The sequence below is a fragment of the Carettochelys insculpta genome, chromosome 8 (genome assembly GCF_033958435.1).
Source record: "Carettochelys insculpta isolate YL-2023 chromosome 8, ASM3395843v1, whole genome shotgun sequence".
Classification (NCBI taxonomy): Eukaryota; Metazoa; Chordata; order Testudines; family Carettochelyidae; genus Carettochelys; species Carettochelys insculpta.
This window is the reverse complement of record NC_134144.1, coordinates 36,863,898-36,880,187: the sequence shown is the minus strand read 5'-3', so window position 1 is coordinate 36,880,187 and position 16,290 is coordinate 36,863,898. Positions and strand designations below refer to the sequence as shown.

Genomic DNA, 16,290 nt, shown 5'->3' with positions numbered 1-16,290 from the left:
CTTTGTCAGGTTTAATTCCACTCCCACCCATGTGGTGCAGAAAGATGCAAATTATACACGCCTGAAATGGGACCTTGTATCAAAAAAGACAGGATTAATGACAACCTGTGGGCTGAACTAGCCATGCCCGCTATGCTTACAGCCAATTCCAATCCTGGAGGGGCAATAAAGAGATGGCTCAGTTCAGAGCTGACTGGTCAGGACCCAGCTTTGTCTCTCTGCCTGAAGGGAGCATCACTGCCACAGCTGCAGAGAAAGTGGGAAGATTGTTGGAGCAGCTATTGGGCTGGAACAGTAGAATCCGAAGGAGTAAGCAGTGCATGAATGAGAGACTCTTTAGGAAGCAAGCCTGAAAGGAAGAATAGGAACACTCTCTGGCAATACTGGAGTAACCCACTATTCAGTTAGTTTTCCTTCTTGTTGGAGAATATTTTGAGGCTGAACTCTACCCAAAGGAGTAAGACTGAAGGCTCAGTGGGTACCAGTGTGCCTCAGTAAACACAAGAAAGCGAGTCCAACCACCTTTCCTTCCCCCAGGAGTCACACATTGTTGTGGGGCACTCAGAAGGTCCTCAAGCCACACCACTTCACCACCATACTATGGGACCCTCCAGATGAAGGGCAACTTTAAGCTGTAGTTTCTACTGGCTTGTTGGAGACCCACTGAAGAAGATTGCTCAAGAAATGGTCTGAATGAGTCCCATGCCACAGTCACCCTACCCATGTCCCCTCTTTGTCCACTGCAGCCTGTCTGAGGGATGCACTGATCACGTGTGAACTCCCTAGGGGAGGGGAAGTTGCTCAAATTTGGTGACACCGCTGCCTGCCTAGCAGGCTTCCATTATTGGGGACCATTCTTTGTGGACGCTACCTGTGGTAGAAGCTGGTGGAATCACGTGTTGAATCATCATGCCCTTCAGATGAAAGAGAGTTTAAATTTTCCCCTAGGGAAGGAGGTAAGTCGAAAAGTCTGCTAGGTAAAATTGAGAGTGCAGACAGTCAGCAAGCTCAGAAGGGCCGACAGATCACATATCAGGACCAGAACTGTACTGGCCTGGGAGCCTTCCTTCCCCTGTGCCGCCCCCACCAATCTCTTGAGCCAGTTTGATTAGTGGTGGAGCCACTCAGAGGAAGGGAAGTCCTCACAACCTGACACTCAGCTAATTTGACAGCTTGTATTCAGTTGTGAAATCAGTTAACTGATTGAGCTTCTCGTTTCCTGGGTGTGTGAGCTAGGACATAGATAATTATGGCAAAGCAAAACCAAAAGTGCTCAGATTGAAAAAAGTGGTGCAGGATTTTAATATGGATTAAATGCAACTCTTTTAGACATCAACTGCATAAATAATAAAGGAAAGGAGTAAAACAACAAAGACTGAAAGCTATTGTGGGCAAGGGAACTACTAATTCCCAGCCTGATTACATGGTATATACTTATGCTGGAGCTCAGAGATTTTTATTATTGGCAGAGCAAAAATTGTGGTTACTTGTATGGTTGTGTAATTGTTTCCATTATGGCTGTCATTAAGGTCAATGAGAGGGTCACAGATAATTCTTCCGATTGTGTTCAATATTTTTCTTGCAAAGTCTTATTCCAGGAGTAGTCCTGTGTTGAAAAAGGATAGGCCACAAGGTTAGACTCTGCTTTTCCTCTTCTCTGAAGAAACTATTGTTCTCATGTTGATTTTAGGTAAAATATTTGATCCATTCTGCCTTCTTCCTAAGTTTGGACCTGTCAGTCAGTGAGGGTGTCATCTTCTTTGAGCCATATAACCCTTTTGTATTATCTTCCCAAAAAGAGCAAATAATTCTCTCTTATGTGATGCTACAAACACCCCATGGCAGTGTCCTTTTGTTAGTTTTCATATGTACAAAGTTTTCATATGTATGTGTGTGCACACACATATACTTATTTATGACATAGCCAAGGATATTTGCAACTGATTTTATTTTGTGCATAAAAATGCTTTGTTGACTATCCCTATCATAAATGAATGCCTGTAAAGGGCTAAACCCAGAGACAGCTGGTTCTCTGTTGGCCAGTAGCCAGGCAAGCCATTGGGAAGAGAGAGGGGGAATTTTGAACTGAAGGAGTTACTGGCTGGGAGAGTCATTGGTGTGGCCAGAGGAGGGAGACAGAGACGATTGAAGTCTGAACCCGGCGTGTGTATATGCCATGCCTAGGGCTGAAAGGTCAGCTATCAGAAATGGCAATTTAGTTTTTTCTTTTTTCTCTCTGCTGTCACGTTCTCTCCTAAGGGAGGGTTAAGAGCGTGGGGGGTTACTCCACAGGGAGACCTCTCATGTATGCCTTCCTGGGTTCTAAGGAAGGGTTTTGTCACTTGGGCGGTGGCAGCTACGTCCCAGGGTCACGGAATCTGTGACCTTGGGAAGGTTTTATGTAGAAGCTTAGAGAGGCAAGGTAATTTTAAGGTCTCTTGCAGGCCCCCACCTTTTGCACATGGACTGTCAGAGTGGGGAGCAGCCCATACAATCCCCCAATTAAATATTGTCCCCCCCAGATTTTTGGTATTTATATTTTAGGTAAAATATTAACTGCAGAGGGTTGACGTTGGCAAAGCCATTAATTATTAGTATTTTTATTCCTTCTACCAACTCACTGTCAACATATTTGCAGGGCATAGGCTCAGTAGAAAACTGATGAAGCCAGCAGGAGATCTGATGCTAATGTGATGTTATGCTGCCAAAGTCCTCTTCCTAATCATGTACTTAAAAAAATGAGTTAAGCACAGCAAAATACACGTTCGCAGAGATTGTTATGTTTTCCTTATGTTTAAGAACAGTTTATTTACTAATTCGTATAGGGCAAAAGAAAAGTTTCTAGTAATAAAACTGACTAATTTATCACTGAGGGAAAACAAACGGTTGGCATTTGATGAATAATCAGATAGCATATTAGTTTGCAAAGCCACTCTGCAATTGGAGGTCTTTAGGTACAGATGTAACCGCCTCCTCCCTGAGCTTATGGTATAAGCATAGGCACATCCAAAGCACTTGCAAATTTGCTGTAATTTGACATTGCTCCTGCCATCATTGACTTCAAGAGGCAATAATGTCTGAAAATGGATGTTCCCTTCTGTCATCATTTCTAACAATTATTTGCCAGCTGCATCTTGAAGCTGGTCACGGAACTCTTGTTAATACATTTGTTCTACCTTGAACTAAGGACCTATGTTCGGAGAGACCTGATTACTCATGATACCTTCCTTCTCTGCAATTTAATTAGAGATTCTGGCTTTAAGCTTAAAACAAAAAACTATCAGCAAAACAAGAGTGATGGGCTAGAACAGCTCCTTTGATTTATACCAGCAGAGCTTCTGGCCTGTCATTATGAACGTCAATCTCTAAATATCAGCTTTTTAAAAAAAATGACCAGGGGAAACGCATTAAATGGCAAGTTTCCTTTGATGGACATTTCAAAATCCTGTCCATGCTGTCTTCAGGAATTGACTTCTGTTGTGATAATTATTAATTCACCACTTCCTGTTCACTGTCTCTGTGTCACTTCTTGGTCATGCATAGGAGCAGCATAGTATGACACCATACTGGGTGGAAATCTAGGATGCCAACTATACACACGACTGCCTCAGTGGGAGGTGGGTACTACAGAAAACTAGGGTGGCCCTGTCCACCATGCTTCAGCCATGTGGGAGGGCTGGGGCCGTGCAGCTGTCCAGCTGCTCTTGGGGCTGAGGCTGCATGGCTTCTCCTTGAGCTAGGGTTGCAGGGCTAAGTCAGGGGGAAGCTAGGGCTCCCCTGGTGCTCTGGGAGCTGCAAAGGGGGAGAACGTGGGCTGAGAGTCTGCCTGTCATCAGGGTGAAGAGAGGAGGTGGAATAGCCTTCTGGGGGGGTGGGTAGCACCACAATGGAGGGGACTGGAGGTGCAGGGCCAGCAGCCACATTAGGGGCTTGGCACTGGGTATGGAAGGGGCAGGGCTGAGACTTGTAATCCCAAGCCTGGCCTTCACCCGCTGCCCATGGCTGTCTCAGAAAATGTGTGCATGTATTATGGTTGTCTTTTTTCATTGCTGATTAAACAACTGTCTTCTGACTCCATTTGACACAGTCACAGTTCAAATAAATCTATAGAAATGATTTTTCTAGGCTTTTGCGGTGCACTAAGTGACGAAAATGAAGCAGTGAAAATGAATTTAAAAAAAAAGAAACCAAGAAACAGCATTCTTGAATGTAATCTGCATTGTCAGTTGTTAGTGTCACTGTAGTTAAGTGTCTCTACTGCCACCCTCTGTTCCTAAAGACTAATTCTGATCAATAATTCTGCACCTGACAGTATCATTGCTTGTTATGTAGAAAAAGCTCAAGCTTGGAACTGCTTGGGGTAGCGGGGCAGGAGCCTTTCAGCTGGTTTTTCATACAGGATTTTCAAAAGTCAATAGTTGTAATACTGGGGCAGGGAGTGGGTGGGGACCTGATATCTCTCTTGCAAATCAACCTTACATTTTTTGTACATGCAACGTGCTCAGCAATGTCAATAGAAGCATGATAGTATTGCCCTACCTGCTTATTACTGGTTAGGAAGCTGTTATCATGTGATTCCTGCTTGGTACATGGCAATGGATGCATCAGCAATCTGTCAGGGGCTGTCACTGAGGATCAATGCTTAGTGTTACCCAGCAGGATGCTGTTGTATCTCAGTGGGTGTCCTCCTGCTATGCTTTGATTATGTTTGTTGTAAAGAAAAACATGATGGTGCTTACATGGTGTTCATCTGTCACCTCCTCTGTGGAAGGCATTTCATAAGCTCTTAATTTGTCCCCATTTCTTTACAAAGTGTGATGGCTTGTTTCAAGAAAAAAACACACTGGCTTTTTCAATGACGCCTTCAGTGTAATCAGTTTATAAAGGGGTTATGGGACAGTTTGTCTCTGCTTCTAATTGGGTGGCTTAAAGTCTATGATTAATTCTCAGAGGAGAAGCTGACTGAGCATCCATGGTATTTTAAGTCTGATGGTAACTGTGATTCCAAAATGTTGTTTTGGACCACCCCAGGGTCGTCTGGGGAGACGCTGTGGCAAATGACAAGGTAACAGGGGCACTGTACTCTTTGTTTGTTGTAGCAGCCCCAGTAGTTGATATAATTAAAGTCCCAAGAAAAAATGAACTAGATGATCTGGTAATTTATTCATGTTTACATGGGACTAACTTATGATGATGAGCAGCTGGGAAAGAAGGGGAGGGTATTTTACTAGATTTTTGTAATATTCAGAGACAGGCTGCCTACAGATAATCCTTCGGTTGAGAGCATTGCTAAAGAGATGAGTTAAAAATAGTGAAGGAAAAAAATATATTGGGATTATGTTGAGCTTCCAGCTGATGCATTTATTTAAAAAACATTCCCTCAAAGTGCTCCAAGGTAAGTAATTTAGAGTGTGTGCCTGTTTTCTGTTTGAAAAGATCACCCTCAGATTGCTTTCCACAGGATGAATTTTAAGAATACTATTTTAACACTGATACTCTGTTTAACACACTTGCAGGCATGAACGAATACACACTAGAAGACCTTATCGTGTGGATGCAGCTGACAAATACTGTCTAGATGATGATCTAGTAAACCTAGAGGTTCTGGATGAGGTACTCTAGCATTCAGGAATCAGTTGCTCAGACCTAACCAAGCATTGCTTGCTTCTGTTTTATAGGTTTTAGTCTAACAGTGTAATCATTTAACAAAATTAATTGTTCCTAGTGTTGGCATAAAAGAATAACTGTTCCACGCATGATTCTGATCTGCTATCACAAGTTCATTTATATTCTATGCAGTGATATAAAGACAGTTTCAGTAAAACCTATAGCAAAGAAAAATCGAGTGATGGATGATGCTAGTTTAAATTATTTTCTATTGGCCAAAAATTTGAAGCTTAGCCTCAGACACCAGGATTAAAATTATTTTTCTTCAAAAACAATAATGTATTTAAAAGAATGTCTCAGTTACAGATAATAAAAACCCTCTTATGACAACAATGACAAACTGATGCATATAATCTCCAACTTTTAATACATTACGGCTGCAGCTACACTAGCCCCTTCTTTTTCAAAAGGGGCATGGTAATGAGCAAGGTCGGAAGATGCTAATGAGGCACTGCCACGAATATGCAGCACCTTATTAGCATAATGGCAGCCGTGGCAATTCGAAAGTGCCGCTTTCGAATCGTGCACAGCCCATGTAGACAGGGCCCTTTTGAAATGCCCCCCAATTTTCAACAGCGCCTTATTCCTAAAACCAAATAGGAATAAGGGAATTTCAAAGACTGGGGGGTCCTTTTGAAAAGCCCCCATCTACAAAGGCTGTGCACAATTTGAAAGTGGCACTTTCCAATTGCCGTAGCTGCCATTATGGCAATGAGGTGCTGCATATTCACGGCAGTGCCACATTAGCATCTTCCAACCTTGCTCATTACCACACCCCTTTCAAAAAGGAGGGGCTAGTGTAGACGTAGCCTACATGGGTGCAGAGAAATTGTTCATTTAATTTGGGGGTAACCTTGCCTTGTATTCCAACAGGAACAACAAGTAATATAAAAGTTTGCTGGGTTCCCATTTATAACAAATTTATGGAGTAATACTGAGAAATTATGGTCTTGTTTTATGTTCTTTTTTGTTCTGTGATGTACTCATAAGCATGAAGAATCAAATTACAAAAAATTAAATGTTAGTTTATACACAAATACAGCAATAACTCTTCCACCCTTGAATCCTGTAACCTATTTGTCCCCTCACTGGCTACAGTTACACTACAGCAATCTGTTGACAGAAGTCACTGTCGGAAGAGATTTCCCGACAAAACATCTATCGACAGAATGTGGCCACACACAAAAGCAAATTGGAAGAGCACTCTGCTCTGTTGAGAGAGCGGCAGAAATGCCCAGCCTCTCTCTCGACAAAACAGGCACCAGGAAGCACAGCAGACAGGGCTGCTCATTGTTCTGGATGTGCTGTCTGTTGAGAGAAGGCCCCCCCAGAGCGTCCACACAGCTTTTTTTATTGACAGAACCTGTCAACAGCAGCATTGTGCATCATGGCAGAGAGGCAGGACCCTGCCAGCGAAAGTGCTGCGTTTTGTCAACAAACTGTCAACAAAACACATTTTGTGTGGATGTTCCACCAGTTTTGTCAACAAAACCAGGGTTTTGTCAGCAAAACTCACTTGTGTAACTCACTGTGTTAAAGTGCTTCCTCCTTTGGCAGGCATAACAGTATAAATGAATCAAAATATGGGTATTGCTTTTAATGTGGTTTTGTTGCAGTACTGTAGAGAGATGTATAAGATTATGAAAATATTGGTTTGGTTTTGTGAGGTCAGAGTTTGACATAAATGACAAATAACATTTAAGATAATCTGTTATTACTCAGTGTTCTCAATATATTTGCCATGAATCTTGCTATCTGGAAAATATTTCTTAACTGTCAAACTTCTTATAATCTTAGGATACAATTATCCATCAACTTCAGAAACGCTATGCTGATCTACAAATTTATACTTATGTTGGAGACATTTTAATAGCCTTAAACCCTTTCCAGACTCTCAGCATATATTCTCCACAGGTAAGAGAAACTCCAAGATGGAGGCAGTACAAGCTGTAGTTTGCAAAAATTGAAGATGCAGAAGAAGAAAAGGCCCATTAATTATCAGGGGTCTTGGGCATGAAAACTGAGATAAATAAATAAATAAATAGGACTTGCAGAATATTATGAATTGCTTTAAAACTTTGTGGAGAACATCTCTGTCTAGCTTATGTGTGCCTCCCCCATTACTGAAGCTTTGGGGCCCTCATGGTTACCCACATAACACCCCTATGAGGTGGGACAGTGCCATTGTCTTGGTTTTACAGAAGGGGGGTGAGGCTGAGCCACAAACAGACATAGTGACTCATTCAAGATCACAAAAAATGTCTGGTAGCACATAAAGGAATTTACCCTCTCCTGAGGTGAGCACTCTAATAAATGGATCATCATTCCTGACATCACTGAAAACACGGTAAAATTTGTATTTTGACAGATTTTTTTTCTTTTAGTTTTCCAAGCTTTACCATGGTGTGAAACGATCATCAAATCCTCCCCACATATTTGCCTCTGCAGATGCTGCTTACCAGGGCATGGTTACTTCCAGCAAGGATCAGGTAAGAACATGTTAATCTCTTTTTAGGTTTAATATTGGTCATAGAACGCTGTATTACTTGGGTTATATTTAGTATTCTGTGTTACTAGTCATTGGTCTTTGTGAAACCTTCTGTTCCAGAGAATATTCTGATAGCAGGAAAAAATAGAACAGCAATTCAGTCAGATTAGGACTCCAGAAAAGGTCATGGTACACTAGTAGACACTATAAAGTTGAATCCTCAGTCAGTGTAAATCAGCATAGCTCCATCAATTTCAGATGACACCAACTGGAGAGCTTTGCCCTTGGGGCCTATCTAGCACATGGTGCACTCATCCACTCAATGTGCAGCAACAGTCAAAAAAGCAAACAGAATGTTAGGAATCATTAGAAGAAAGGATAGAGAATATAGTATTGCTTTTATATAAAGTCATGGTACGCCCACATCTTGAATACTGCGTACATGGTATGCCTCATCTCAAAAAAATAATATTGGCATTGGAAAAGGTTCAGGAAAGGGAAACAAAAATTATTATTTTCAGAGAGGTAGCTGTGTTAGTCTGTAGCTTCGAGAACAACAAGAAATCTTGTGGCAATTTACAGACTAACAGATATTTTGGAGCATAAGCTTTCATGGGCAAAGACCCACTTCATCAGATGCATCAGAGGTTAGGTCCATCAGTGGTCCATTAGGTCCATCAGTGGCTCTTAGCCACGAGGGGTAAGGAATGGTGTCTTTAGCTTCTGTTTGTCAGAGGCTGGAAATGGATGGGAGGAGAGGGATCTCTCAATGATTACCTGTTCTGTTCACTCCCTCTGGGGCATATGGCATTGGCTACCGTCGAAAGACAGGATACTGGGCTAGATTGACCTATGGGCTGTTCCAGAATGGTGGTCTGATGTTCTTATTTACAACTGAGCAAAATGGGCTTAATTGCTGCCATATCACTAGTATTTTGTACTTAGCTTGCACAGGTACAAGGCAATGGAGAATCAATCCCTGTGACTAGAAGTCACAGAAAATACAGACCGTTAACTATGTGATCACTCATTTTCATGGTAAAATATAATAAGGAGAGTTCTCACATAGATGTAATGAGGACACAAATCCAATTATATGGCAATGATTTTAATGAGGGTGGAAATAGAATTCTACAGAAATTGTATTCCTTCTTACGGTATTATTCAGATTTTACCCTTGCATTCCTTTTCACATGACGTACTATGCATAGCCATGGATATTGGGGAACAATAATGATTTTATTTAAAAATCCTTTTTGACATGGCACATGGCATGCAGCACAATAGGTTATCATAAATGCTTCTAAAGAGAGATTAAAAACACAATATAATACAACAAAGCCACATTCAGAATACATCAGACCAAGATGAATATAGACGGACCCTGAATATGAAAAGTAAGAAAGAGAGTCAATAGTTTATTGGGGTTTGGGGAGTGCTGGGACCAGGGATCAATTAGATATGGCTATTAGTTCTGTAACTCTTAAGAAATTTTGCAAAGAAACCAGTATTTGCGTGGAATAAATAATAAGGGAATTTGTTGATGTAAAGAAGTAACTTCATCATTCTGAAATCAGCCCATCAATTTATTTTGCAATTCTTAATTTTTTCAAGTGCTTCCTGTCTGATTGCAAACTCCTTTTGCCTTGTGGATCTGTATCCTTGAGTTTAATTTTCTAATTATTTATAGGCATTTTGTTATACGGTTAGCATAGCTAATTTATTATTTGCTGTTTCTGAAAGACTACCATAAAAGCAATCATTGGCCGTTTTTACACAGGCCACTTCCTTTGGAAGTGGCATGCTAATACAGGGAGCGAAATATGCTAATGAGGCACGGATGCAAATTCCCTGTGCCTCATTAGCGTGATGTCACGTGATTTGGAGTCCGGAAGCCCCCCCCCCCCCCCCCCCCCAAGTGGCCACACTTCAACACAGCGTTTTGGAGTCCGGAAGAACGGTCTTCTGGACTCCAAATCACGTGACGTTATGCTAAAGAGGCACAGGGAATTTGCATCCGCGCCTCATTAGCATCTTTCGCTCCCTGTATTAGCATGCCATTTCTGAAGGAAGTGGCCGGTACAGAAACGGCCATTAAGTCTGGGATTCCCGGGGTCGGCTGAGCCACAGGCTTCTTGGTGTGTTCACTATGTACAGGAGAAATGCTAATCTTCTCTTCTGGGCTCCTCTCCGAAACAGAGACACCTTTGTATGTCTGACTCTTTTGGAAGCCCAGTGTCCTCTGCCAGCTCAGGGACTAGAGTTCTTCACCGTTGGGTGCTTCTTTTGTATTGGGTGTTCCTGGTACAGGGAAGAAAACACCAAAGTTGATTTGCTTTGGTGCAAGATCAGGCCTTTCAAACATTAGGTAGAATTGTACTTTCCCATTCAAGACTTCATGTCTCAAATAGTGTCATAGCACTGGGCTCAATGGATCTTACTCTCACCAAAAAGCATATATGCACCCAGAGATTTTAATGCATCTTTTGTTAACTGAAAGAGTAAAGAAACAAACGTACTTGTGACTTTTACTGCTATACAGGAGTGGACTCTGGAGATGCTGTGGTAATATATTCAAAACAATAAAAAGTCATAGTCAAACACTGTGTTTATCAGCTTTGTGGTGAGCAGCATGTTTACAATTTTGTTTTGTGTATCAGTGCATTATCATCAGTGGAGAAAGTGGTGCTGGAAAGACTGAAAGCGCCCATCTGATTGTCCAGCACTTGACGTTCCTGGGAAAGGTATTTGTGATCAACCATGTTCCCCCATGATCAGTGTATTTTAAACTTCTATGGTTAATGAGAAGCGCCGATACTTTTATTTTTCACTTGTTGAAAGAACTGAAACTTGAGCACTGGGGCCTTTGTTAGTAATTTGGATTTGATACTTTACACTGGAGAGAACATGGCCTAGTGGTTAATTATTAACTTAAAGAATACACTGGTTTTAGGTTCAGGTCCCGCAAAGGCTTATGCACTTGCTAAGCTGTAGGCACATGAGCTGTCCCATTAATGTCAGTGGAAGTACTCGTGCGCTCTATTGTTGGCAGAATCGGGACCTTAAGGTCTGATCTTGCTTTGCCGCTGACTTCAATGGATGGTGGATCAAGCCCACAATGATCAATACCTCCAATTATCTATGGTGCTTATGACCTAGGTCAGGGGTGTGCAACTGGAATAGCAAGAAGAGCCAGTTTTTTTAATTGAGTTACAAAACCAATGCTTCAAGAACTGCAATGCAGGTGAATACAAGACAGTACTTAAAAAATGACATCAACCCATACTTTTGTCACCCCTATTTTAAGACTTGCGTGCACACAATTATTTGTACCGGTGAGAAAGTTGTTACCCCCAGCTCCAGGCTTTACCCACCTCAGCCCCCAAAGCTGCCCCGAATACCCAGGATTTACCTTTCTCAGCTGATGAGCTCCATACACTGCTGCTTCACCTCCACAGCCACCGCCTCCCTCTTATTCCTTCCCCCTGCTGCTGCCTCCTCAGCGCGGCCGAGCAGCTCTGGCAGAGACAGGCTCGGCTGCCCCTCCCCTGCAGTCTGACTTCCCCCATGTGGAGTGAGAGGGTGGCTCCCCACCCTGCCAGCTTTCCCCATGCCACAGGTGACTGCTCAGGGGTTCCAGAGGTTGCCTCCACACAATCAAAAGAACCTAAATTCCATTTTAACTGCAGGCATTGCTTAAGCGGCAGCAGCTTCCAGAGCCACAAGTGGAGCAGGGGGTGCAGCGCTCAGAGCAGCAAGTGGCTCCTGAAAGAGCCGCATGCAGCTCTGTAACTGCTGATGGCTGACCCGTGACCTAGATCCATTATGCATACGACAAGGGTCACTGCCAGAATGAAACTGGGGAGAGCATGCTGCTGCAAAGACTTATGCACATGCTAACTTCAAGCATGTGATATGCCATTGAAGTCATGGCATTTGGAGAAACAAGTGCTTTAAGTTAAACACATGTGTAACTGCTTGTAGAACCAGGAGCTAAATGTTATTTATTGTCTCGTATTTTATTTTGTTAAATTAAAATTTATGGAGACACCTAAGACGTATATGTTGCAAAGAGGGGGGAAATCCAGTATCTTCACACCTGGTATAGACTTTGTTTTCCCCTTCAATACATTCATGTGATGTTGTGTTGGTAACTAGGTCAATTCACGTGTGCCGACAGCTGAATATGTAGGGTAATGCACATTATGTTTCAGAGGTTGGGAAGAAGACTTGCGTAAGCCCTCTTTTGGGGCATTCCTTCTGATCTGTGTCTACTTCGTCCAGGCCAATAACCGTGCTTTGCGGGAAAAGATTCTTCAAGTGAACCCTCTGGTTGAAGCGTTTGGAAATGCCTGCACGGCAATCAATGACAACTCGAGTCGTTTTGGAAAATACCTGGAAATGATGTTTACACCAACAGGAGCTGTGATGGGAGCAAAAATTTCTGAATATCTACTTGAAAAATCCAGAGTCATAAAGCAGGCTGTGTAGGTGGCTAATACTTTGTCCTTTCAAATCTACTCTATCTTGTTTTGGTTTTGTTTTTCCACATATATTTTCCCAGTTTTTACTTTTCAAAAAAACACTTTTCAATGAAATTCTCTTCTAGCTCCTGGCAGCCTGTGCTACAGCATTTGTACTAAAGCTGGAAGTACAGTTAGATTTTTCTGGGCTGGAGACCAATAGCTCTCTATTGTTTGGTAAAGGATGCTCTGTACAGTGTATTGTTTCTCCCAGAGCCTATTCCCTGCAAACATGTCATTGTACCTTCGTGCTCAACCTCCTACAACATATAAAGGGAAGGAGAAGAGCCTGATTTTCCACTTATTGCCACCATATGGATAGCTAGGTTTTGTGTGCTTAACAGATAAAATGGAAGAGCGATTCATTGGCTTTTGCTGCTTCTGGCTCAGATCTTCTACCATTACAGTCAATGGGAGCTCTTCCATTAACTTGTATGCCATATTACAAACATGCATGTGCAGATTTATTTGTAAGCTTTAAAATATTTTTTTTTCCAGAGGAGAAAAAAACTTCCATATATTTTACTATATTTATGCCGGTCTTTTTCATCAAAAGAAACTTTCCGAGTATAGACTTCCTGAGGAAAAGCCCCCTAGGTAACTATCACTAATTTGTTTTTAATGTGGTTGTAATTGGCTATTGATGTGTGATGCTTTAAAATCTCTCTTAATCTTTCTCTATCCCATGTAGAACTTTCTTAATCTTCCGAAGTGCAGAAGAGGATGGACAATAAGCAATTACATTTTTGTTTGTTTGTTTTGGGACTCGCACCACATGTAATAAGGGGGGAACAGCCATCTCCCCATTATCTAGATTTTCATTTCTCCTTTCAGTGTGTCACCTCCCTCCATACACTGCTATCTCCCAGAAATAAATGGCTGTGAATACAGAGCTTAATTGTAATATTAGAGGAGCAAGGAAAATAATCCAACTTTTTTTTTTGATTAGCACAGCAATATTTATTTGGTTTGAAAACATTGAAATAGGTGTTCATCTCCATTCCTAATGCGATCCTGTGGAAATCAGTAGGGGTTGTAGCACTATGTTTGTTAACACAGCATTTCAATTGTGCCATTTTATTTAGATATATCGATAATGAAACTGGAAGAGTAATGCAAGATATTATTACCAAAGACTCATATAGAAGGCAATTTGAAGCAATTCAGCATTGCTTTAGGATCATAGGGTTCACTGATGAGGTAAGACATTGATCATGAGCTAGCCACCAAAGCATTACTAATCTTATTTCAAAAAAACACCTCCAGCGCTTCCTGTGCAAATGCTGGCATTTGTTGCCTACATATACCATTATATCACAGACTCTCACTTTCGTAATTGTGGGTACAGAACTGCACAAACAGAACTGGATGCCACATTGAGGCCTTGGTCATTGCTGAGGCCATTTCATGTCATTCCCTTTGCCAGGCCCATAGACGGGGGACAGGAGGGCTGGCAGCTTTGCTGGGCCCCTAGGCAAAATGGGTGGGGAAGAGCCCAGCTCCATGCTCCTGAAAGGGGCAGGGCCTCGGGTGGAAGGGGTGGGGTTTAGCGGCAGCCAGCCCTCACACTCCCTGGAGCATGCTGCACCACGCCGCTCCCTCTCAGCAGCCCTCTCAGCCGCCCAGAGCATGGGCAGCAGTGCTCAGGCGGAAACTTATAGTGCCTGGGACTCTGGCCGCTGCTGCTGGGGCGGTAGTGGCACGAGCAGGGTTCCAGGTCCTTTTGAATAGCTTTTTTTGACACGATAACGAGACTTGTAGATAAGGGAGAAGCAGTGGATGTGGTATACCTAGACTTTAGTAAAGCATTTGATACAGTCTCGCATAATATTCTTATCGACAAACTAGGCAAGCCCAGCTTAAATGGGGCTTCATTAAGGTGGGTGCATAACTGGCTGGCTAATCGTACCCAGAGAGTAGTTATTAATGGTGCTCAATCCTGCTGGAAAAGCATAACAAGTGGGGTTCCGCAGGGGTCTCTTTTGGGACCAGTTCTGTTCAATATCTTCATTAATTATTTGGATATTGGCATAGAAAGTACACTTATTAAGTTTGCAGATGATACCAAGCTGGGAGGGGTTGCAACTACCTTGGAGGATAGGGTCATAATTCAGAATGATCTAGATAAATTGGAGAAATGGGCTGAAGTAAACAGGATGAAGTTTAATAAAGATAAATGTAAGGTGCTGCACTTAGGAAGGAATAATCTGTTTCACACATACAGAATGGGAAAAGACTGTCTAGGAAGGAGTACAGCAGAAAGGGACCCAGGGGTTCTAGTAGATCACAAGTTAAATATGAGTCAACAGTGTGATGCTGTTGCAAAAAAAGCAAACGTGATTCTGGGATGCATTAGCAGGTGTGTTGTGAACAGACACGAGAAATCATTCTTCCGCTCTACTCTGCGCTGGTTAGGCCTCAGCTGGAATATTGTGTCCAGTTCTGGGCACCCCAATTCAAGAAAGATGTGGAGAAATTAGAGGAGGTCCAGAGAAGAGCAACCAGAATGATAAAAGGTCTGGAGAACATGACTTATGAAGAAAGGCTGAAAGAATTGGGCTTGTTTAGCTTGGAAAAGAGAAGATTGAGGGGGGGACATGATTGCAGTTTTCAGATATGTTAAAGGGTGTCATAAGGAGGAGGGAGAAAACTTGTTCTTCTTGGCCTCTGAGGAGAGAACAAGAGGCAATGGACTTAAGCTGCAGCAAGGGAAGTTTAGGTTGGACATTAGGAAAAAGTTCCTAACTGTCAGGGTGGTCAAGTACTGGAATAAGTTGCCAAGGGAGGTTGTGGAATCTCCCTCGCTGGAGATATTTAAGAACAGATTAGATAGATGTCTATCAGGGATGGTGTAGATAGTGGTCGGTCCTGCCGTCGGGGCAGGGGACTGGACTCGATGGCCTCTCGAGGCCCCTTCCGGTCCTAGTGTTCTATGATTCTATGAATTGCTGGGCCATGGAACAATTGCCTCCTGTGCCCCTGCATTGGTGGCCCTTCAGGGGTTTACAAATGGAGCAACTGCTATATAGCCCTATGATTCACAAAGGCCCAGGGCTTCTGGCTGCAGCAGCCAGAGCCTTGATCCTTTATAGCACCTCTGGAGCCCCAGGCAGCACTGAGGCCCTGGTGGTGGTGGGGGGGGGGGCTACCCCCAGGCCTGCCCCTTTCACACAAGGCCCTGCTACTTCCAGAATCACAGACCAAACCCTGCCCCCCCTGACACCTGGCCCAGAGACCTGGCAAGTCTGTTGACCCTGCTCCAGTCCATTGCTCTCTCACCACCATTTCAGAAGGAGTTTGACAGAATAAGGACAGAGTAAAAACTGACCTGCTGGGCAAGTAAGAACCTCAGAGTGATCCAAGGAGCTAGATACGCATGCTTTCCATCTTCTTATTCAACAGGGGGCTGCGGCTGACTACTTTCATCCTGTTAAGGTAGTTCTTGTGTCGTTTTGCAGGAAGTGCATTCAGTCTACAAAATTCTGGCTGGCATCTTGAACATTGGAAACATTGAGTTTGCTGCCATTTCCTCACAACACCAAACTGATAAAAGTGAAGTTCCCAATGCTGAGGCCTTAGATAATGGTAAATCTGTTTTTAGTATTGCCAGTT

At 42.8% G+C, this 16,290-nt stretch overlaps 1 protein-coding gene across 1 annotated transcript in view; it reads left to right on the top strand.

Annotated features, from left to right (window-relative positions):
• MYO3B (myosin IIIB) overlaps positions 1-16,290 on the top strand; it is a 314,275-nt gene that overhangs the window by 121,343 nt on the left and 176,642 nt on the right. Inside the window, exons 9-16 of the mRNA XM_075001557.1 lie at positions 5,517-5,613; positions 7,465-7,581; positions 8,052-8,156; positions 10,816-10,899; positions 12,440-12,642; positions 13,177-13,275; positions 13,764-13,878; positions 16,137-16,263. Coding sequence (XP_074857658.1) covers positions 5,517-5,613; positions 7,465-7,581; positions 8,052-8,156; positions 10,816-10,899; positions 12,440-12,642; positions 13,177-13,275; positions 13,764-13,878; positions 16,137-16,263 — 947 coding nt within the window. The remainder of the gene's footprint in view (positions 1-5,516; positions 5,614-7,464; positions 7,582-8,051; positions 8,157-10,815; positions 10,900-12,439; positions 12,643-13,176; positions 13,276-13,763; positions 13,879-16,136; positions 16,264-16,290) is intronic.